The 26,023-nt window shown below is 33.5% G+C and overlaps 1 protein-coding gene across 10 annotated transcripts in view; it reads left to right on the plus strand.

Annotated features, from left to right (window-relative positions):
• Positions 1–24,113, plus strand: part of LOC126828382 (trichohyalin) — a 183,168-nt gene extending 159,055 nt beyond the window's left edge. For all 10 annotated transcript variants that reach the window (XR_008788842.1, XR_008788841.1, XR_008788840.1 and 7 more), the window contains one exon: positions 23,972–24,113. Coding sequence is in view for 3 of the 10 variants with exons in the window: in XM_056102459.1 (XP_055958434.1) it covers positions 23,972–24,028 (57 nt within the window). In the remaining 7 variants the exon portion in view is untranslated. The remainder of the gene's footprint in view (positions 1–23,971) is intronic.
• The last annotated feature ends 1,910 nt before the right edge of the window (positions 24,114–26,023 follow it).

Genomic DNA, 26,023 nt, shown 5'->3' on the forward strand with positions numbered 1-26,023 from the left:
TTATATTTTAATGGATCTTAATCCACCTTCATTACCTCCCATTTATATCTACTTCATATTGTCTTATATATTTCATTAATCACCCGTCTCCAGTATTTTTTGTTTTACACCTTAATTTGAGCTTATATATTATAATTAACGTCTACGGGCTATAGCGTTTAGTTACTAGGGTATATTGTTTGTATAGACGGTAGATTTATAGGATTAATGCCCTAGGCGATATATGGGGATATATAGACCCAAATGACAGAATTAGGAGGAAGCTTGCTACACACGTGTCTTGGGAGATCAACTTAGATCGCATACCTAAGGACAGACCTTATTTACCTGTATTTGGGATTTGGAGACATAAGTTTATGTCAATTCCCATATCCACATTGGAGCTTATTTACTATTAAGCATTGTACCAATAATTGTTATATTAATTGTCTGCTGTGATTTATGTTAATTACTGTTTACCAAAAGAATATAGAGAAATATTAACAATCAACAAGAGCCCTGTCTTCTTTTAATCAGCAACGAAGATTCCAGAAAATACACAAGAATTGCACTTGTACAGTATCACACTCTGGAAATTTTATGAAAATCGAATAATAATTGACACTTTTATAGACCAAAAACCTTGGAAAAGTTACTTGTTGAAAATAGTCTATTTTTCCGCAACTGAACTAGTGAGAAATCATTTTGTGATATCTATATGATCGTATGGGTTCATTCTATTTGTTGATTGGAAATAAATATCAAAATTTTAAACAAATATTAAAATTTTAAACAAATAACAAATACGACTCCTTTGAATAAATTACTGGTTTTTATGGCTATAAATACAATTTTTGCCCAAATTACGTCATTTCCGGTGACATTGAAAATGTTAAATTAGTTAAAATTGACATTACGCATCAAATGGTGTCACTTTTATGAAAATCAGATAATAATTGACTTTTTTACAGGCAAACTAGGGTAAAAGGTGGCTAATGCAAAATTGCCCATTTCTCGGCAACTGCTCATATGACAAACTAATTTTCACATACATTCTCTTCGTATGGATTATTGCTACTAGTTTATGAAAGTTGTGAAGAAATATTTTAAAATATGAAAAGCCTGAATGGGTTGTGAATAGCTCATTTTTTCACATTTTTTCACCTTTAAATCAAAATGATCCGAAAATGAAATAAAAATTTAAAAAACTGAGCGCGATGATTTCTGCGCCTTAACAGGGCACAACCTTTCAGTCATACCAAATTTGAAAAAAATAATATTTGCTTTCAAAAAGTGGTACCGAACTGTCAAAATTGCAGTTTTTGCTAAATTTACGTCATTCCGTTGCCGAAAGGTAACTTTACCGGTAACAAAAGAAATGACATTTTGGACCACGGAGCATATGAACTTTGTTTTATACAAATCGAGCAATAAATAATTAATCCAGGACTGAAAAACTGAATTAGCCAATTGCAGCCAAGGAAAATTACGGTGACAAAAAATGGTGCAATTTTTGGTCAAATCAGATGACTCTTTAACCCTAGGTGAAATACCACATAAAAATATTCATTAATAAAAAAGTTTTTCGTAAAAATTAAAATTTTCAAAATTTGGCGCCTAATATCTCCGAGGATTCGTTGAAAATAAAAATAAAAGAACTGTAGCTATGTGCCTTGTCTCCGGCTGTGTCAAAATGTATCAAATATTACAATCTGACAATTATTGATAACAATACGGCAAAATTTTGAAAAATGACAACTTCAGTGATTTCGGACATGTCGCAGAACGTTAGAAATAGCTTTAAAATTTAAGTCAAACCCACTTTCCCAGTAAAACCGAAGACATCGAATCGATCCGACAAGTAGTTTCTGAGATATGCTCAAGTGGAAAAATAATAATAATAATAAGAAGAATAATAATCCGAACAAAAACAATAGTGTTTCACACAAGCTACGCAGTGTGAAACCCTAATAATTTTAACAAAAACAATAGTGTTTCACACAAACTATGCAGTGTGAAACCCTAATAATAATCTTAACAAAAACAATAGTGTTTCACACTGGCTACGCAGTGTAAACCCCTAGCTAGAACTGCGAAGCAGTAATGACGGGTTTCACTGGTGCCATGTTACCCTTGAAATTTTGTCACTTTCGATGCCACGTTACCCTTGAGCTCATCACTTCCAGTACCAACGGAACCGATAAAAAGATTTCCACATAAACTTTGCACGCATCAAATAAAATGGAAGCAGAATCAACCAAATCCAGCAATATCAATTCATTTTATACATTTGTTACATGTAAGTGATCCTGACAAAATTACATTACTTCCGGTGATAATGAAAAAGTTCAATTAGTTTTATGAAATCAGAAATGGCATAAGGCTAAAAATACAGTTTTTGTCCAAATGACGTGATTGCCAGTGACATTGTAAATGTTAAAATGCTTTGACCTAGTCCGAATTGGCATTAGGCATCAAATGGTAAAAAAAATGAAAATCGAATAATAATTGACTCTTTCACAGGCTAAATAAAGTGAAAAGTGATGCATGCAAAATTCCCTATTTCTCGGCAACTGCGCATATTACAAATTAAATTTCACATACATTCTCCTCGTATGGATTATTGCTACGAGTTTATGAAAGTCACGAAGAAATATTTGAAGACGTTGGATGGGTTATAAATAGCTTGATTTTACACCTTTTTTCACCTTTTAATCGAAATAGCCCGAAAATGAAATCGAAATTAAAAAAATTGAGCCCGACATTTTGTGCGCCTTTAAAGGCCACACCCTTTCAGTTATACAAGATTTGAAAAAAATAATATATATTTGCTTTCAAAAAGTGGTACCGAACTGTCAAAATTGTAGTTTTTGGTAAAATTACATCACTTCCGTTGCCGAAAGGCAACTTTACTGGTAACAAAAAAAATGACATTTCGGAAAACGAAGCATATGAACTTTGTTTTATACAAATCGAACAATAAATAATTAATCTAGGACCGAAAAACTGAATTAGCTATTGGCGGCTAACACAAATTACTGAGACAATATTGTTCACATTTTTGCACAAGTCAGATTACCCTTTAATCCTGTGTAAAATACCATAAAACTTAAAAAGTGACTTGTAGAAAATCGTCTATTTCTCTGCAACCGTACAAGTAAGAAACCATTTTTTGGTATCTGTAAGATCGTGTGGGTTAAATCTATGTGTTGATTGGAATCAAATATCATAATTTTAAACACTTTACAAATCAGACGCATTTGAATAAAATATCTGCTTTGAAGACTAAAAATACAGTTTTCGCCAAAATGACGTTACTTCCGGTGATAATGAAAATCTTAAATTACTTGTATGAAATCGTAAATGGCATTAGGTATCACACACTGAAAATTTTATAAAAATCAAATAATAATTAAAACTATTATGGACCAAAAACCTTGAAAAGTAACCTGTTGAAAATCGTCTATTTCTCCGCAACTGAACAAGTTAGAAACCATTTTGTGAAATCTATATGATCGTATTGGTTCATTCTATTAGTTGATTGGAATCAAATATCAAAATTTAAAAAAGAAAAAAAATACGACTCATTTGAATAAACTATCGCTTTTAAAGGCTAAAAATACATTTTTTGCTTAAATGATGTCATTTCCACTGACAGTGAAAATGTTAAATTGGTTTGACCTAGTCAAAATTAGCATAAGGCATCAAATGGTAAACAAAAAATGAAATTTGAATAATAATTGACTCCTTTACAGGCAAAATATCGTGAAAAGTGACGCATGCAAAAATTGCCTGTTTCTCGGCAACTGCAAATATTACAAACTAATTTTCACATATATTCTCTTTGTATGGATTATTGCTACGAGTTTTTGAAAGTTACGAAGAAATATTTTAAAATATGAAGACACTGAATGGGTTGTAAATAGCTTAATTTTACACCGTTTTTCACCTTTTAATCGAAATAGCCCGAAAACGAAATCGAAATTAAGAAAATTGAGTCCGATGTTTTGTGCACATTTACATGGCGCATTCTTTTGGTAATATCAAATTTTGAAAAAATAATATTTGCTTTGAAAAATTGGTACCGAACTGTTAAAATTATGTCATTTCCGATGCCGACAGATAACTCTATCGGTAAAAAAAAAATGATATTTTGTAAAAAGAAGCATATGAACTTTGTTTTAAACAAATCAAACAATAAATAATCAATCTAGGACCAAAAAACTGAATTAGCCAATGGCGGCTAATGCAAATTACTGAGACATAAATTGTTCACATTTTTGCTCAAATCAGATGACCCTTTAGCCCTGGATCAAATACCGTAAAGAAATATTCATTAATAAAAAAAAAATTTGTAAAAATTTAAATTTTCAAAATTTGGCGCCTAATAGCCTTGTCTCAGGCTATGTCAAAATGTATCAAATGTTAAAATCCGGCAATTATTGTTAATATTACGGCAATATTTCGAAAAAACAAGTTTTTCATTTTGGACATTTCGCATTGTCGCAGAATGTTCGAAATATATTTAATCTCTAAGTCATGCCATCTTTCCTGTAAAACCAAAGATATCGGATTGATCCGACAAGTAGTTTCTGAGATATACTCAAGTGGAAAATAAAACGGTCAATGTGTTGGATGATTGTTTTTCTGGTAAAAACAATCATCACTAGAACTGCGACGCAGTAATGACGGGTTTCAATGGTGCCCCGTTACCCTTGAATATATGTCACTTCCGGTGCCGATGAAACCATTAAACAGGTTTCCATATAAGCATTCCACACATCAAATAAAATGTACGCAGAATCAACCAAATCATTGTATCAATTCATTGTATACATTTGTTACATGTAAGTGATCCTGACAAAATTACATTATTTCCGGTGATAACGAAAATGTTAAATTAGTTTTATGAAATCAGACATAGCATAAGGCATCACATGGTAAAAAATTTTATGTAAATCAAATAATAATTGCCACTTTTATAGACCAAAAACCTTGAAAAGTGACTTGTAGAAAATCGTCTATTTCTCTGCAACCGTACAAGATAGAAACCAAATTTCCAATTTTTGGTATCTGTATGATCGTGTGGGTTCATTCTATTTGTTGCTTGGAATCAAATATCATAATTTTAAAAACAATACAAATCAGACTCATTTTAATACAATATCTGTTTTGAAGGCTAAAAATACAGTTTTTGCCAAAATGACGTTCTTTTCGGTGACAGTAAAAGTGTTAAATTACTTGTATGAAATCGTAAATAGCATTAGGTATCACACACTGGAAATTTTATGAAAATCGAATAATAATTGACACTTTTATGGACCAAAAACCTTGAAAAGTTACCTGTTGAAAATCGTCTATTTCTCCGCAACTGAACAAGTTAGAAACTATTTTGTGATATCTATATGATCGTATGGGTTCATTCTATTAGTTGATTGGAATCAAATATAGAATTTTTAAATAACAAATAAGACTCATTTGAATAAATTACTGGTTTTGAAGGCTATAAATACAATTTTTGCCCAAATTACGTCATTTCCTGTGAGATTGAAAATGTTAAATTGGTTTGACCTAGTTAAAATTGACATTACGCATCAAATGGTGTCACTTTCATGAAAATCGAATAATAATTGATTCTTTTACAGCCAAACTAGCATAAAAAGTGACTCGTGCAAAATTGCCCATTTCTCGGCAACTGCTCATATTACAAACTAATTTTCACATACATTCTCTTCGTATGGATGATTGCTACTAGTTTATGAAAGTTGTGAAGAAATATTTTAAAATATGAAAAGCCTGAATGGGTTGTGAATAGCTCATTTTTTCACCTTTTTTCACCTTTAAATCGAAATGATCCGAAAACGAAATAAAAACTAGAACTGCGAAGCAGTAATGACAGGTTTCACTGGTGCCACGTTGCCCTAAACATATGTCACTTCCGGTACCAATGAAACCATTAACCAGGTTTCCACATAAGCATTGCACACATCAAATAAAATGGACGCCGAATCAACCAAATCCAGCAATATCAATTCATTTTATACATTTGTTACATGTAAGTGTACAGTACTTCCAGTGATAATGAAAATGTTCAATTAGTTTTATGAAATCAGAAATGGCATAAGGCATCACATGGTGAAAATTTTTATGTAAATCAAATAATAATTGCCACTTTTATAGACCAAAAACCTTGAAAAGTGACTTGTAGACAACTGTCTATTTCTCTGCAACCATACAAGTTAGAAACCATTTTCTGGTATCTGTATGATCGTATGGGTTCAATCTATTTGTTGATTGGAATGAAATATCATAATTTTAAAAACATTACAAATCAGACTCATTTGAATAAAATATCTGTTTTGAAGGCTAAAAATACAGTTTTTGCAAAAATGACGTTACTTCCGGTGATAATGAAAATCTTAAATTACTTGTATGAAATCGTAAATGGCATTAGGTATCACACAGTGAAAATTTTATGAAAATCGAATAATAATTGACACTTTTATGGACCAAAAACCTTGAAAAGTCACCTGTTGAAAATCGCCTATTTCTCCGCAACTGAACAGGTTAGAAACCATTTTGTGATATCTATATGATTCTATGGGTTCATTCTATTAGTTGATTGGAATCAAATATCAAAATTTTAAACAAATAACAAATACGACTCATCTGAATTTATTTTTTGTTTCGAAAGCTATAAATATAGTTTTCGACCAAATTACGTCATTTCCGATGATATTGAAAATGTTCAATTGGTTTGACCTAGTCACAATTGACATTACGCGTCAAATGGTATCACTTTTATGATAATCCAATAATAATTGACTCTTTTACAGGCAAAATAGCGTAAAAAGTGACACTTGCAAAATTGACAATTTATCGGCAACTGCTCATATTAAAAACTAATTTTGAGATAGATTCTCTTCATATGAATTAATGCCAAAAGTTTATGAAAGTCACAAAGAAATATACTATTCAAAAAAAGTAGGGGATATTTGATTTTTAAATGTTATTAAAGTCACCTAATGAAACTGACGAAGAAACAAATGACAAAATGAAATGAAGTTCACATTCATCGATTTATTCCAAATGATCGTTAGACTAAGTAAGGCACAGACTGACCATTATAAGGGTAAAATGATACCCGGGGTCAAACAGCAAAGTTACCACAGCATCACAACCAAGTCAGTAACGGGTAAATCCTCCTCTGTTTGCCAAACAAGCATTGATCCGACGTGGCATACTCCTAATGAATCGTCTAAGGTCATTTTGGTCCAGATTGTCCCATTCCTGTTGCAACGCAGCAGCAAGTTCTTGGACATTGGCAGGACGTTGTTGACGTTGACGTAACCTCTGTCCAAGCATGTCCCAGACATGCTCGATGGGGGAGAGGTCGGGACTCAGTGCTGGCCAAGGTAATGTGGTGATGTTCTGTTGTTGGAGGTAACCTGTAACGATCCTGGCCCTGTGACATCTTGCGTTGTCATCCTGGAAGATGAAACGGCGGCCATGACGTCGTGCGAACGGCACAACATGGACTGCCAAGATGTTGTCCCGGTTGTACTGGCCTGTAACACGCCCTGCAACAACATGTAAAGCCGTTCTTCCAGCAACAGTGATGCCTCCCCACACCATAACAGAACCACCCCCAAATCGATCATGTCTGATGACGTTAACGTCTTGGAAACCCTCCTACATCTGTCCAAAAAATCAACAGTGAACCTTGACTCATCTGAAAACATCACATTGCTCCAGCGTCGATTATCCCAGTGTTGACGATCCCTACACCAACGACGTCTTGCCTGAATGTGATGATCTCTCAAACAAGGGATCACGCGAGGACGTCGGGCGCGAAGGTGACCCCTATGCAGTCGATTCCGAATCGTCTGGCCACTCACTCTCACACCAGTGTCTGTTTGAAGACGAGCGCTGATCTGATTTGCTGTGATGACACGATTTCTCAAGGCCAAGGTACGGATAAATCGATCCTGGGCTTGAGTTGTCGCCCTTGGTCAACCTGAGCGTGGTCTGTCCTGTACAGATTGTGTATCACGGTATCTGGACCATAGCCTGCTTATGACAGACTGAGAAACATTCATCGTCCGCGCCACAACCGCCTGTGTTGTGCCGATCTGTAGCATGCCAAGGGCACGTAACCTTTCATTTTGGGTAAGCCGACGCATATCAAAATTTGTTTTCTGGTCACTAAAACAATTAAACTGATGTTTCCACCCTGGAATTCAATGCCACAATGACTGTAACATTCAAAGTCAGAGTCGTGCAAATCTTGGGTTGGACCCCCATGATGATCCCAAGCATCACCTGCATTCCATGCGGTAGCTATTGGTGCGTTTGGGCGTCACATGTAACTGGAAATGTTTCTTCTGTTAGGTTCTATAGTGACTTTTTTCGTAGTCATTTGCATATTTTAGTATTATGCCCCCAAAATCAAATATCCCCTACTTTTTTTGAATAGTATATTTTAAAATATGAAACGTCTGAATGGGTTGTAAATAGCTCAATTTTACACCGTTTTTCACCTTTAAATCGATTTGTATAAAACAAAGTTAATATGCTCAATGGTGCAAAGTCTCAACTTTTTTATTACCGATAAAGCTTTCTGTCAGCAGCGGAAATGACGTAATTTTGACCAAAACTACAATTTTGGCGGTTAAGAACGTCTTTTCGAAAGCAAATATTATTTTTTTAAAATAAGTAAAAAGTAAGAAGTTGCGCCATGTAAAGGCGTAAAAAAAGTCGGAAGCCGTTTTTTTAATTTTGATTTCATTTTTGCGCCATTTCGATTTAAAGGTGAAAAACGGTGTAAAATTGAGCTATTTACAAGCCATTCAGGCGTTTCATATTTTAAAATATTTCTTTGTGACTTTCATAAACTTGTAGCATTAATTCATACGAAGAGAATCTATCTCAAAATTAGTTTGTAATATGAGCAGTTGCCGAGAAATGGTCAATTTTGCAAGTGTCACTTTTTACACTATTTTGCCTGTAAAAGAGTCAATTATTATTGGATTATCATAAAAGTGATACCATTTGATGCGTAATGTCAATTGTGACTAGGTCAAACCAATTTAACATTTTCAATATCATCGGAAATGACGTAATTTGGGCAAAAACTATATTTATAGCTTTCGAAACAAATAATTTATTCAGGTGAGTCGTATTTGTTATTTATTTAAAATTTGGATATTTGATTCCAATCAACTAATAGAATGAACCCATGGGATCATATAGATATCATAAAATGGTTGCTAACTTGTTCAGTTGCGGAGAAATAGGCGATTTTCAACAGGTCACTTTTCAAGGTTTTTGGTCCATAAAAGTGTCAATTATTATTAAATTTTCATAAAATTTTCACTGTGTGATACCTAATGCCATTTACGATTTCATACAAGTAATTTAAGATTTTCATTATCACCGGAAGTAACGTCATTTTGGCAAAAACTGTATTTTAAGCCTTCAAAACAGATATTTCATTCAAATGAGTCTGATTTGTAATATTCTTAAAATTATGATATTTGATTCCTTATGCCATTTCTGATTTCATAAAACTAATTGAACATTTTCATTATCACCAGAATACTGTACATGTAGCAGGAGGATCGCATGATCGACTCCAGGTCAGGGTTGCACAGAACAGTTGAGACCAGTGAACAACAACAGTTTATTACAGGACAATATAATATTTTACAGAACAACAAAAAAACACTGAAAAGATACAAAATGATTATTTACACAAGTGAATTATTAAATGATATATATATATTCTATTAATTACTAATTCAGGAGGCAAGTTATAATATAAGTACTATATTATATGTATTAAAATATCAAGACAATCTATTTACATTTAATCTATTATAACAAAGATATAAATATAGATATCAAACTAACATACCCTAAAACAGGTGTTTTCCAGGAAAATAAATGTGACCATAGAGTTGTAAACTTTATAGACAACACAATTAGGAACACTTGAAATAAATGATTAATTGTGCTGTAATTAAGTAGAGATGTTGATAGTTGACCAGAAAATAAAAGAGTGAAGTTAGTAACTAGGATAAACTAAGCAGGTTTCTAAGACACTTAAATCTACTCACTATCTTACAATAGCATCTTTAAACTAAAGTAATTATAACTACAAAAATACAAGGCTAGCTGGATAAACAGGACAATGGAAACTGACTAAAATCTTTAAACAGAATATAACACCCTACTAAAATAGTTAAAGAGAATATACCACCCTACTACATACACTTACATGTAACAAATGTATAAAATGAATTGATATTGCTGGATTTGGTTGATTCGGCGTCCATTTTATTTGATGTGTGCAATGCTTATGTGGAAACCTGTTTAATGGTTTCATTGGTACCGGAAGTGACATATATGTTTAGGGTAACGTGGCACCGGTGAAACCCGTCCTTACTGCATAGCCAGTGTGAAACACATTGTTTTTGTTAAGATTATTATTAGGGTTTCACACTGCGTAGCTTGTGTGAAACACTATTGTTTTTGTTAAAATTATTCTTATTATTATTATTCTTATTATTATTATTCTTATTATTATTATTCTTATTATTATTATTTTTTTTTTTCCAATTTGCTTATATCTCAGCAACTTCTTGTCGGATCGATACAATGTCTTCAGTTTTACTGGGAAAGTGGGTGTGACTTAGAGATTAAAGCTATTCCCGGCATTCTGCGACATTGCGAAATGTCTGGATTTGGTTGATTCGGCGTCCATTTTATTTGATGTGTGCAATGCTTATGTGGAAACCTGTTTAATGGTTTCATTGGTACCGGAAGTGACATATATGTTTAGGGTAACGTGGCACCGGTGAAACCCGTCCTTACTGCATAGCCAGTGTGAAACACATTGTTTTTGTTAAGATTATTATTAGGGTTTCACACTGCGTAGCTTGTGTGAAACACTATTGTTTTTGTTAAAATTATTCTTATTATTATTATTCTTATTATTATTATTCTTATTATTATTATTCTTATTATTATTATTTTTTTTTTTCCAATTTGCTTATATCTCAGCAACTTCTTGTCGGATCGATACAATGTCTTCAGTTTTACTGGGAAAGTGGGTGTGACTTAGAGATTAAAGCTATTCCCGGCATTCTGCGACATTGCGAAATGTCCGAAATCACCGAAAATGTCGTTTTTTGAAATATTGCCGTAATATTAACAATAATCATTGGATTTTAGCATATGATGCATTTTGACATAGCCAGAAACAGGGGACATAGCTATGTTACTTTTGATTTTTGATTTTCGACAAATCTTGGAAGATATTAGGCGACAAATTTTGAAAATTTAAATTTTTACAAAAAACTTTTTTATTTATTAAAGAGTCATCTGATTTGAACAAAAATGTCAACATTTTTTGTTTCCGTAATTTTCCTTGGCCGCCATTGGCTAATTCAGTTTTTCAGTCCTACATTAATTATTTATTGTTCGATTTGTATAAAACCTAGTTCATATGTTCCGTGGTTCAAAATGTCATTTTTTTTGTTACCGGTAAAGTTTCCTGTCGGAACCGGAAGACGCGTAAATTTAGCAAAAACTACAATATTGACAGTTCGGTACCACTTTTTGAAAGCAAATATTATTTTTTACAAATCTGATATTATCCAAAAGATGCGCACTGTTAAGGTGCACAAAATCTCGGACTCAGTTTTTTTAATTTCGATTTCGTTTTCGGGCCATTTCGATTAAAAGGTAAAAAAAGGGGTAAAAATAAGCTATTTACAACCCATCCAGCGCCTTCATATATTAAAATATTTCTTTGATACGTTCATAAACTTGTAGAAATAACCCATACGAAGAGAATGTATGTGAAAAATAGTTTGTAATATGAGCAGTTGCCGAGAAATGGGCAATTTTGCATGAGTCACTTTTTACGCTAGTTTGCCTGTAAAAGAGTCAATCATTACTGGATTTTCATAAAAGTTACACCATTTGTTGCGTAATGTCAATTTTAACTAGGTCAAACCAATTCAACATTACCAATATCACCGGAAATTACGTAATTTGGGCAAAAAACGTATTTATAGCCTTCGAAACAAATAATTTATTCAAATGAGTTGTATTTTTTATTCGTTTAAAATTTTGATATTTGATTCCAATCAACTAATAGAATGAACCCATACGATCATATAGATATCACAAATTCCTTTCTAACTTGGTCAGTTGCGGAGAAATAGACGATTTTGAACAGGTCACTTTTCAAGGTTTTTGGACCATACAACTGTCAATTATTATTCGATTTTCATAAAATTTTCACTGTTTGATACCTTTTACCAATTATGATTTCATACAAGTAATTTCAGATTTTCATTATCACCGGAAGTAACGTCAATTTGGCAAAAACTGTATTTGTAGCCTTCAAAACAGATATTTTGGTCAAATGAGTCTGATTTGTAATGTTTTTAAAATTATGATTTTTGATTCCTCTCAACAAATATTGCAGTAATTTTAACAATAATCATTGGATTTTAACTTTCGATGCATTTTGGCATAGCCAGAGACGGGGCACATAGCTACGCTACTTTTGATTTTTGATTTTCGGCAAATCTTCGCAGATATTAGGCGCTAAATTTAGAAAATTTAAATTTTTACAAAAAACTTTTTTATTTATGAATATTTTTTAGTCGTGTTTTACACAAATATAACGAGTCCTCTGACTTGGGCAAAAATGTGAAAAATTTTTGTCTCGGTAATTTTCCTTGGTCCCCATTGGCTAATTCAGTTTTTCAGTCCTAGATTAATTATTTATTGTTCGATTTGTATAAAACAAAGTTCATATGCTCCGTTGTCTCAATTGTCATTTTTTTTGTTACCAATAGTGTTATCTGTCGGCACCGGAAGTGGCGTAAATTGACAAAAAACTACAATTTTGACAGTTAGGTACCATTTTTCGAAAGCAAATATTATTTTTTTCAAATCTGGTATAACTGAAATTGTGCGCCCTTTAAAGGCGCACAAAATGTTGGGACCAGTTTTTTTAATTTCGATTCCGTTTTCGGGCTATTTCGATTAAAAGGTGAAAAAAGGTGTAAAATTAAGCTATTTACAACCCATCCAGCAATTTCATATTTTAAAATATTACTTCGTAACTTTCATAAACTCGTAGCAATAATCTATACGGAGAGAATGTATGTGAAAATTAATTTGTAATATGCGCAGTTGCCGAGAAATGGGCAATTTTGCATGAGTCACTTTTTACGCTAGTTTGCCTGTAAAAGAGTCAATTATTATTCGATTTTCATAAAAGTGACACCATTTGATGTGTAATGTCAATTTTAACTAGGTCAAACTAATTTAACATTTTCAATATCACCGGAAATGACGTAATTTGGGCAAAAATTGTATTTATAGCCTTCGAAACCAGTAATTTATTCAAATGAGTCATATTTGTTATTTGTTTAAAATTTTGATATTTGATTCAAATCAACTAATACAATGAACCCTTACGATCATATAGATATCACAAAATGGTTTCTAACTTGTTCAGTTGCGGAGAAATAGGCAATTTTCAACAGGTCACTTTTTAAGGTTTTTTGTCAATAAAAGTGTCAATTATTATTCGATTTTCATGAAATTTTCACTGTGTGATACATAATGCCATTTACAATTTCATACAAGTAATTTAAGATTTTCATTATCACCGGAAGTAACGTCATTTTGGCAAAAGCTGTATTTTTAGCCTTCAAAACAGATATTTTATTCAAATGAAACAGATTTATAATGTTTTTAAAATTATGATATTTGTTTCCATTCAACAAATAGAATGAACTAATTCGATCATACAGATACCTCAAAATGGTTTCTAACTTGTACGGTTGCAGAGAAATAGGCGATTTTCTACAAGTCATTTTTCAAGGTTTTTGGTCTATAAAGGTGGCAATTATTATAGGATTTACATAAAATTTTCACCATGTGATGATGCTATTTCTGATTTCATAAACCAATTTAACATTTTCATTATCACCGGAAGTAATGTAATTTTGACAGGATCACTGACATGTAGCAAATGAATTGATTGCTGGATTTGGTTGTTTCTGCGTCCATTTTATTTCATCTGTGCAATGCTTATGTGGAAACCTGTTTAACGGTTTCATTGGTACCGGAAGTGACATAAGTTCAAGGGTAACGTGGCACCGGTGAAACCCGTCATTACTGCTTCGCAGTTCTAGTTCTTCTTATTATTATTTTTAATTTTTTTTCCACTTGAGCATATCTCAGAAACTATTTGTCGGATCGACTCGATGTCTTCGGTTTTACTGGGAAAGTGGGTGTGACTTAGAGATTAAAGCTATTTCGAACTTTCTGTGACAATGCAAAATGTCCGAAATCACCGAAGTTGTCGTTTTTTGAAATATTGCCGTAATATTAACAATAATTGTCGAATTTTAACATTTGATACATTTTGACATAGCCTGAGACACGGTAAATAGCTACGATTGTTTAGATTTTTGATTTTCGATTAATCTTCGAAGATATTAGGCTCCAAATTTTGAAAATTTAAATTTTGACAAAAACTTTTTTATTTATGAATATTTTTTTATGGCACTTTACCCATAATTATAGGGTCATGTGATTTGAGCAAAAATATGAAATTTTTTTGTATCGATAATTCAACTTGGCTGCTATTGGCGAATTCAGTTTATGGGTTCTAGGTTAATTATTTATTGCTCGAATTGTATAAAGTTCATATGATCAATGGTGCAAAGTCTCAACTTTTTTATTACCGATAAAACTTTCTGTCAGCAGCGGAAATGACGTAATTTTGACCAAAACTACAATTTTGGCGGTTAGGTACGTCTTTTCGCAAGCAAATATTATTTTTTTAAAATAAGTAAAAAGTAAGAAGATGCGCCATGTAAAGACGCAAAAAAAGTCGGAAGCAGTTTTTTTAATTTCGATTTCATTTTTGCGCCATTTCGATTTAAAGGTGAAAAACGGTGTAAAATTGAACTATTTACAACCCATTCAGGCGTTTCCTATTTTAAAATATTTCTTTGTGTTTTTCATAAACTTTAGCATTAATTCATATGAAGAGAATCTATCTCAAAATTAGTTTGTAATATGAGCAGTTGCCGAGAAATGGTCAATTTTGCAAGTGTCACTTTTTACGCTATTTTGCCTGTAAAAGAGTCAATTAATATTGGATTTTCATTAAAATGATACCATTTGATGCGTAATGTCAATTGTACCTAGGTCAAACCAATTTAACATTTTCAATGTCACTGAAAATGACGTAATTTGGGCAAAAACTATATTTATAGCTTTCAAAACAAATAATTTATTCAGATGAGTCGTATTTGTTATTTGTTTAATATTTGGAAAGTTGATTCCAATCAACCAATAGAATAAACCCATAGGATCATATAGATATCACAAAATGGTTTCTAACTTGTTCAGTTGTGGAGAAATAGGCGATTTTCAACAGGTCACTTCTCAAGGTTTTTGGTCCATAAAAGTGTCAATTATTATTCGATTTTCATAAAATTTTCGTGTGTGATACCTAATGCCATTTATGATTTCATACAAGTAACTTAAGATTTTCATTATCACAGTAAGTAACGTCATTTTTGCAAAAACTGTATTTTTAGCCTTCAAAACAGATATTTTATTCAAATGAGTCTGATTTGTAATGTTTTTAAAATTATGATATTTGATTCCAATCAACAAATAGATTGAACCCATACGATCATACAGATACCAGAAAATGGTTTCTAACTTGTTCGGTTGCAGAGAAATAGATGGTTTTCTACAAGTCACTTTTCAAGGTTTTTGGTCTATTCGATTTACATAAAATTTTCACCATGTGATGCCTTATGCCATTTCTGATTTCATAAAACTAATTGAACATTTTCATTTTCACCGAAAGTACTATACACTTACATCTAACAAATGTATAAAATGAATTGATATTGCTGGATTTGGTTGATTCGGCGTTCATTTTATTTGATGTGTGCAATGCTTATGTGGAAACCTGTTTAATGGTTAATGGAAGTGACATATGTTTAGGGTAACGTGGCACCGTTGAAACCCGTCATTACTGCTTCGCAGTTCTAGTGATGATTGTTTTTACCAAAAAAAAACAATCATCCAACACGTTGGCCATTTTATTTTCCACTTGAGTATATCTCAGAAATTACTTGTCGGATCGATCCGATATCTTTGGTTTTGCAGGAAAGATGGCATGACTTAGAGATTAAATCTATTTAGAACATTCTGCAACAGTGCGAAATGTCCGAAATCACCGAAGTTGTTTTTTCTAAAAATATTGCCGTAACATTAACAATAATATCCGGATTTTAACATATGATACATTTTTACATAACCAGAGACAAGGCATATAGCTATGGTTCTTCAGATTTTTGATTTTAGATGAATCTTCCGAGATATTAGGCGCCAAATTTTGAAAATTTAAATTTTTACAAAAAACTTTTTTATTAATGAATATTTCTTTATGGTATTTTTTCCAGGGCTAAAGGGTCGTCTGATTTGAGCAAAAATGTCAAGAATTTTTGTCTAATTTTGCTTGGCCGCCAGCGGCTATATTCAATTTTTCGCTCCTGGATTGATTATTTGTTCGATTTGTTTAAAACAAAGTTCATATGCTCCTTTATCCAAAATGTCATTGTTTTTGTTACCGATACAGTTATCCGTCGGCACCGGAAGTGACATAATTTTAACAAAAACTATAATTTTGACAGTTCGGTACCACTTTTTGAAAGCAAATACTATTTTTTCAAAATTTAATATTACCAAAAGGATGCGCCATGCAAAGACGCACAAAACATCGGACTTATCTTTTTAAATTTTGATTTTGTTTCGGCCTATTTCGATTAAAAGGTGAAAAACGGTGTAAAATTAAGCTTTTTACAAACCATTCAGCGTCGTCATATTTTAAAATATTTCTTTGTAACTTTCATAAACTCGTAGCAATAATCCATACGAAGAGAATGTATGTGAAAATTAGCTTGTACTGTGAGCAGTTGCCTAGAAATAGGCAATTTTGCACGTGTCACTTTTCACGTTATTTTGCCTGTAAAGGGGTCAATTATTGTTCGATTTTCAGGTTTTTTTTTACCATTTGTGGCCTTTTGCCAATTTTGACTAGGTCAAACTAATTTAACATTTTCACTGTCACCGGAAATGACATCATTTGGGCAAAATCTGTATTTTTAGCCTGAAAATAAGATATTTTATTGAAATAATTCTTATTTGTAATGTTTTTAAAATTATGATAATTGATTCAAATTAACAAATAGAATAAACCCATACGATCATACAGATACCACAAAATGGTTTCTAACTCGTCCTGTTGAAGAGAAGTAGACGATTTTCTACAAGTCACTTTTCATGGTTTTTGGCCCGCAAAAGTGTCAATTATTATCAGATTTTCATAAATTTTCACCATGTGATGCCTTATGCCATTTATGATTTTATAGAAATAATTTAACATTTTCATTATCACCGGAAGTAATGACATTTTGTCAAAAACTGTATTTTAAGCCTTCAAAACAAATATTTTTTTTTGAAGTGGGTTATATTTATTATTTGTTTAACAATATGATATTTGATTCCAATGGACATATAGATTGGATCAATATGATCATTTAGATGTCAAAAAAATGCTTCTAATATCTTCCCCTGTCGAGAAATAACCAATTTTCTCAGGATCACTTTTAATAACGTTTATGTTGAAATCTGTTTATCGGTTTCATTATCGGTTTATCGGCATTATTTATTGCTCGATTTGTATAAAACAAAGTTCATATGCTACGTGATCCAAAATGTCATTTTTTTTGTTGCCGGTAAAGTTACCTTTTGGCAACGGAAGTGACGTAAATTTAGCAAAAACTACAATTTTGACAGTTCGATACCACTTTTTGAAAGCAAATATTATTTTTTTCAAATCTGGTATGACTGAAAGTGTGTGCCCTGTAAAGGCGCAGAAAACATCGGGCTCAGTTTTTTTAATTTCGATTTCGTTTTCGGGTCATTTTGATTTAAAGGTAAAAAAATGAGCTATTTACAACCCATTCAGGCTTTTCATATTTTAAAATATTTCTTCGCAACTTTCATAAACTTAAAGCATTAATCCATACGAAGAGAATCTATCTCAAAATTAGTTTGTAATATGAGCAGTTGCCGAGAAATGGTCAATTTTGCATGAGTCACTCTTTACGCTATTGTGTCTGTAAAAGAGTCAATTATTATTGGATTTTCATAAAAGTGACACCATTTGATGCGTAATGTCAATTGTGACTAGGTCAACTCGATTTAACATTTTCCATGTCACCGAAAATGACGAAATTTGGGCAAAAACTGTATTTATAGCCTTAGAAACAAATAATTTATTGAAATGAGTCGTATTTGTTGTTTGTTTAAAATTTTGATATTTGATTCTAATCAACTAATAGAATGAACCCATACGATCATATAGATATCACAAAATGGTTTCTAACTTGTTCAGTTGCGGAGAAATAGGCAATTCTCAACAGGTCACTTTTCAAGGTTTTTTGTCCATAAAAGTGTCAATTATTATTCAATTTTCATGAAATTTTCACTATGTGATACCTAATGCCATTTACGATATAAATATGTAACAGGACGGGGTGTTATCGATTTGCACTCGAGCGGTGGGAGTGACCGACTCGTATGCAAACCGGAAGTCCAGGTTCGTATACAGGATGTCAGGTTTCTCGTGTGAACCGAAGAAAAAGAGAACACATTTATAAAGTTTCAAAGTTTTTATTTTGGAAATTACAAAGATTGAAAGACCGAAACGCGCGTTCGTAACTGCTGGTCTTCTCTCCTCCAATGGTGAACCGGCTGAAATAGAAGGACTCTGCCAAGTTCATCAACTATGTCTCTTTATCAAACAAGAAACTAAGTGTCCCGTCTAAACAAAGTTCTATATCTTCCGAATGAAAACGACCGAATGAATGAAACTTAGGAAAGATATTGACAACAATTGACGCCTGCCTCAGTCTGAACTAATAATATTCATCCAGAGGAACGTCACAAATCTTACATCACCCAAACGGAAGCCTCAAATAATTAAACAATCATAACTTTACAATAAATTATAAATATCATAACTTTGCCTGCCTCAGCCTGAACTTATAGTATTCATTCAAAGGAAAGCAAACAAATCTTATATCAACCCAACGGAACCCTTACAATAACGAGTAACTCACAATTCCACTAATAACTATATATACATCACAACTTTATGCCGGCCTCAGCCCGAACTTATAGCATTCGTACAGAGGAAAGCAAACAAAACTTATATCAACCCAACGGAACTCTTACAATAACGAGTAACTCACAATTCAACTAATAACTATATATACATCACAACTTTATGCCGGCCTCAGCCCGAACTTATAGCATTCGTACAGAGGAAAGCAAACAAAACTTATATCAACCCAACGGAACCCTTACAATAACGAGTAACTCTACTAATAAATCAACAATTTCCCCATAATTTGGAACGCCCGTCTTAGCCTTAAGGACTAAAGGCAAAACTCTACCCCGGAGATCGAACTTGCCCGAGCGGAATAATGGGTTATTCCTGCGTAACTTGCCGATCACCGAAGGCAAAATCTCCCCTTGAGATGCTTACCACAGAGCGAAAATAAAGATTATTTCAGCTGAGGTTCACACCCCCCGACCGTTCGACTAAGACTGACTTTAAGTGGCCTTATATACCCTATCTATACGCTCTGTACTGTAGAATGCACGTGCATGAACCTTGACATGGATTTTTATCACAATTCAATACCCGCTCTCCCATTGGCTGGTTGCCACCACCGCCATCCAATCAGAAGCGCCAAACTACACATCCCAAGCCATTTGACAAAATGACTGGTTTCTCTAGAAATTCCACGTGGTACGAGCGGTACTTGAAGTTTAATGTAATATAGAGCCGATAATATAAGCCATTTCTATATATAGGCAAAAATAAGGTAAGTCAAAGTTTATCTCATCGCTTATCACCTAAGAAACCCCCTCAAATAAAATAAAACCAAGTACGAACAATCCAAACCATTAGACAAAATTCAAAGTCCTAAAAAAACGGTATAGGCAAAATAGTGTAATCAGCATATGGTCCGTTCACCGTGTACAAAATACACGACAAACAGTGGTAACAGGTGTCCGGAAGAGTAAGCTTACCCTGTCTGCGCCACACCTGCCATAGCTGCATCCAAACTATGAGGCGAAATCTCGGTAAAATAGCGTGATTGGCCAATAGACTATCGGTATGCAAAATGCACGTGATGAACAGTGTTAACGATGTAGTAGACAGACATAATCAGCGAGATTGTATACGCGTCAATTAAATATATCTAGAATAATAGCCGAGAGAGACATGTTATATTTACCAATCAAGTCAATGTGACGCCCATAAAACTTTTTAAAGGTTTTAATAAGTTTAGTTCGCAAGTATTCCTGTAGTTGAAGCTTAGATGACAAATGCCTCGATCTACTTAAAAAATCAGAATAAAATGAACAAGCTCTCGCGTAACGAATTAGTTGAGACACAAACACTCCATAAGCTGGTGATATTGGAATGTTAATTCATACAAGTAATTTAAGATTTTCATTATCACCGGAAGTAACGTCATTTTGGCAAAAACTGTATTTTTAGCCTTCAAAACAGATATTTTATTCAAATGAGTCTGAGTTGTTATGTTTTTTAAAATTATGATATTTGATTCCAATCAACAAATAGAATGAACCCATACGATCATACAGATACCAGAAAAATGGGTTCTAACTTGTACGGTTGCAGAGAAATAGACGGTTTTCTACAAGTCACTTTTTAAGGTTTTTGGTCTATAAAAGTGGCAATTATTATTCGATTTACATAAAATTTTCACCATGTGATGCCTTATGCCATTTCTGATTTCATAAAACTAATTGAACATTTTCATTATCACCGGAAGTACTGTACACTTACATGTAACAAATGTATAAAATGAATTGATATTGCTGGATTTGGTTGATTCGGCGTCCATTTTATGTGATGTGTGCAATGATTAGGTGGAAACCTGTTTAATGGTTTCATTGGTACCGGAAGTGAAATATGTTAAGGGTAACATGGCACTGGTGAAACCCGTCATTACTGCTTCGCAGTTCTAGTTGTTAATATTACTGCAATATTTAAAAAAACGACAACTTTGGCGTTTCGGACATTTCGCATAGTTGCAGAACGTTCAAAAAAGCTTTAATCTCTAAGTCACACCCACTTTCCCAGTAAAACTGAAGACATCGAATTGATCCGACAAGTAGTTTCTGAGATATGCTCAAGTGGGAAAAAAAAAAAAAATAATAATTAGAATAATCTTAACAAAAACAATAGTGTTTCACACAAGCTACGCAGTGTGAAACCCTAATAAATTAAAAGCACCAAAAATTGGGATAAAATGTTCCGTTTTTCAATACCCCAGACGAAATATATCTATAGACATCTCGGGTAAAAGATCACTATGCTGTCAATAGCTGAGGAAGGTTCGCAGCAGCATCTTCAGTACGTTCTCGTGGCTAGAAATGTTCTGTTCTGTGAGTAACACCTTTTCTACCAACATTCCTAGTGCCAGATAGGTTAATTTGGTCAAAAATATTTTAGAAATCAGACCGGCTTATTCCCAGCGTGAAAGTCAGATTTTTTCACAAACATAATATTACGATTTTAAAAAAAATGACCTATGTGACACGACGCACGTTCAAATAATGAAACGTATAGAAGTAATGATGATGATAAGTAGTCATTTGGAGATAATCGTTGGTCATTGCTGAAAATGCATTTACACACGAACATATGCATCTAAGTAAGTGAGCGCTTCTGCTCGAACGTAGGTATATGTAGGAGGTTGGCACATGCGGTCAACATTATACTGGAGTGATATAAATCTTGTTGTGATCTATGGCATCTTCCCCTTCAGAGATTTCAGTACCAGACATTAAAATTCCCTACATGAACACTTCAAAATGGTTCTTTGTATTGCTCTTTTATACATGATAATCATGCCAGTCAATAAATCTATACAATGATCTGCTCCTAAATACAGATCTTAATAATCGTGGTATAATCCCTGCAAAATTATACACGACTTATGACCCTTCCTTATGGCTATCAAGCGAGCGTGAAAGTCAGATTTTTTCACAAACATATTACGATTTTTAAAAAAATGACCAATTTGACACGAGGCACGTTCAAATAACGAAACGTATAGAAGTAATGATGATGATCAGTAGTCATTTGGAGATAATCGTTGGTCATTGTTGAAAAGGAGCTGCTTTGGTTAAGATTGTGCTGATATAAAAGCTTGCCATGCTAGCCCATATATTTATGCAAAATTATACATCAGTTACGCCCCTTTCCTACGATGACTGTGAATGTCCGATTTTGCAACAAAAACTTCATGATTTTTATATGTCCACATTTTCATGTGGATGTATATTGTCGTCGCCCCTGTCTGTCCAATGTCCGTCCACAATTGTTTGTGGACACTCTACAGGTTACAATTTTTATCCAATTTCAACGAAACTTGAAATATAGGTTTATCTCCCTAAGATCTTGGTTCCTTTCGATATTGGCCTGTATTGGACCGTCACTTCATGGATTATAGCTCCTTATTATATGAAAAATCGCATTTTAGCTTGTGGACCCTAAAGAGGTCACAATTTTTATCTGATTTTGTTGAAACTTGAAATGTAAGTTTATAACCCAAAGATCTCGGTTCCTTTCCATATTCGCACATATCAGACCGTAACATCCTGAATTATGGCCCCTGATTGTATGAAAAATCATGTTTTTAGCTTGTAGAGGTCACAGTTTTTATCTGATTGATAAAAAGATGTGAATATATCACCATTATACACTAAGGTCTTGGTTCCTTTTGATAATCGCGTATATCCGAACGTAACTTCCTGGATTATGTCTCCTGGGTGTTCGAAAAATCACATTTTTAGCCTGTGGAGTCTCTAGAGGTCATAATTTTTTTTATTCCGTTTTTAAAAACCATTTAAATATTTCACCATTCCACCATAATGAAGGTTGAATTCGAATTTCAGGAAAATCGAAATGAAACTGCTCAACAAAATGGCTGCTCTTTGTACGCAAATTGTGTAAAAGTATGCATTACGAAGGTTGTGGACCCTCTAGAGGTCACAATTTTTATCCGATTCTGATGAAACTTAAAATATATCTTTATATCCCAAAGGTCTTAGTCCCTTTTGATATTTGTGCATTTCAGACCATAACTTTCTGGATTATTGCCCCTGATTTTACAAAAAATCCTGTTTGTTTTTAACTTGTTCTCTATCCATCTCTTGCAAAATGTGGGCGTATCCTGCCTGGCAGCCGCTGGTTTTTTCTGATTTTAAAAACCATTTAGATATTTCACCATTCCACCATAAGGAAGATTGAATTCGAATTTCGGGAAAATCGAAATGAAACTACCCAACAAAATGGCCGTTCTTTGTACGCAAATTGAGTAAAAGTATGCAATACGAAGGTTGTGGACCCTCTAGAGTTCACAATTTTTATCCGATTCTGATGAAACTTTATATCCCAAAGATCTCAGTCCCTTTTGATATTTGCGCATTTCAGACCATAACTTTCTGGATTATTGCCCCTGATTGTACAAAAAATCCCATTTGTTTTTAGCTTGTTCTCTATCCATCTCTTGCAAAATGTGGGCGTATCCTGCCTGGCAGCCGCTGGTTAACCAAGATAGCATATTTCAGACCATAACTTACTGGATTATGGCCCCTGATTGTACGAAAAACCACAGGTTTTTTTTTAGCTTGTTCTCTATCCATCTCTTGCAAAATGTAGGCGTATCTTGCATGGCAACCGCTGGTTGATTAAAAATGCTGGTTGGTCTATGTTTTAGGTTGATCTATTATTTTATTATGAAATTTTTGTTTTCAGGTTGGCCATGTTTCATCAACTGGTGAACAAAGATCAAGGTCACCTTACAAATCTTAATTTGACATATTATTAACAACTGTTATTTCTCTGGTTTATATTTTTTAAAGCTACATACATGAAAAAATTAATTTGATTATTGCCATTCATTATAATTTTTATACACCCTCATTTCAGTGTGGGCGTATCATGTCATCACCCAGTCCGTTGGTCTGTCAACAATTGGCTTCCCAGGTAGCAGTCCTAATTTGGTCCAACATTGGCCCAATGTATGCAGTTACGTTGGTCCAACGTAATTGTCCAATATTGGCCCAATGTTTTTCGGTCCATTGCCCCAATGTTAGCCCAATGTTGGCCAAACTTAAATTTGGCCAACATTGATCGAGTATATTTAAATCTGTTGGACCAATTTACATCCACCCGCTCCCCACACTGCATACCCTCCCTACTTCTCTTCCAAAATTGCTTAGACCTCATTATGCATGTAATAACACCACAGCACAATTAGACCTAAGCAAAAGCCACCTAATTCTACCCAAATCCACCATTATTTCAACTCGTGTCTCATAAATACGAAACATACACCCACTGCAGCTAAATCGTACGAGTGGTCAACAAGGGTTGTCGCTTATTTATTCCTTAGTAGGTAATGGGGGGGGGGGCCTTTACAAGACAGTTCCATACAGATCAGATTATAATTTTTGCCGTTTGAGGGTTCACAAGGTTCTACAAACTGAAACAAGGGTCTCAACTCTGGAAGTAATCTACAGAAATTGTTCCAGGCTTTTTTGTTTTACTAATTTAAATAATGCATATAAATTTCATACAGATCAGATGATCACTTTTGTCATTCATACGTTAACAAGGTTCACAACCGCCATAACTCTAGAAGTTATTGACGGAAATTGCTGAAATTCAATAGACCTCTGTTTCACAAGTTTAAATGATGCATATAAATTTCATACATATTGGATGATAACTTTCATCAATCGAGCATTAACAAGGTTGAACAAAGTGAAACTCTAGAAGTAATAAACTGAAATTCAATAGGGTTCTTCTCTTTACTAATTTAAATGAGGCATGTAAATTTCATACAGATCAACAGATAAATTTTGATGTTAGAGCATTCACAAGGTTCAATAAATTGACTCTAGACGTAATAAACGGAAATTCAATAGGCTTCTTGATTTCACTAATTAAATAATGCATATAAATTTCAGAAAGATCAGATGATAATTTTTGGCGTTAAGAGTGTTCACAAGGTTCAATAACTGAAACAAGGGCCATAACTCTAGACCAGGGATGGGATTTCGCCTGTATATTCCGTACTTGTCTAGCGCTATTTTCCAAACGCCCAAAATTGTGCGACCGGGAATATGCCCAATCGGACATCAAAGACATGGTGAATAATATTCAAAATTCTAAAATTAATATAGTGTACAACTACCACTGAACCCGATTATCGTTGATAATAGGCTGGATTGATTAGGTAATTAAGTGATCAACGTATTCATCGTGTTATACCGTCTATACACCTACCTTGATTAACTACTTAATCAGCCATGATTACTGACAATTCATCAATCTAATCTTAAACAGAAGTCATTGCTTCCCCTTCGTCGGACTATTCATCAATCCAATATGAGTGATTATAATTTTAATCCACGTATTTACCTTGTAGTTTCGGGCAATTTAATCGCATTGATGTGAGACGACAGCATATATAAACTAGTTATAGATGTCACATATTGTAAGAGTATATAACACCCTAAATCAATGGACAGTCATTTTGTCTGCGCTATCTTTTACGACTCCATATAGAAATTCTCATCCACAGTGGCACTTTCCCGTGATCTCGAGCGCCGCACGAAAATTGCTTAACATATAAGGCAGTGCTTACTAGGAAGCTATGTGCTGTGAGTCCCGTACGCCATACGCTGAAGTATTATTATTTCAAACGCTTTTCTTTCATTTGCTGCCATATAAACCAAGACATGTAATTTAGGAGGAATATTACTGGCAGGTACGGATCGGCAAACTTTCATTCTATCGTAA

Source organism: Patella vulgata, chromosome 7, assembly GCF_932274485.2.
Source record: "Patella vulgata chromosome 7, xgPatVulg1.2, whole genome shotgun sequence".
Lineage (NCBI taxonomy): Eukaryota > Metazoa > Mollusca > Gastropoda > Patellidae > Patella > Patella vulgata.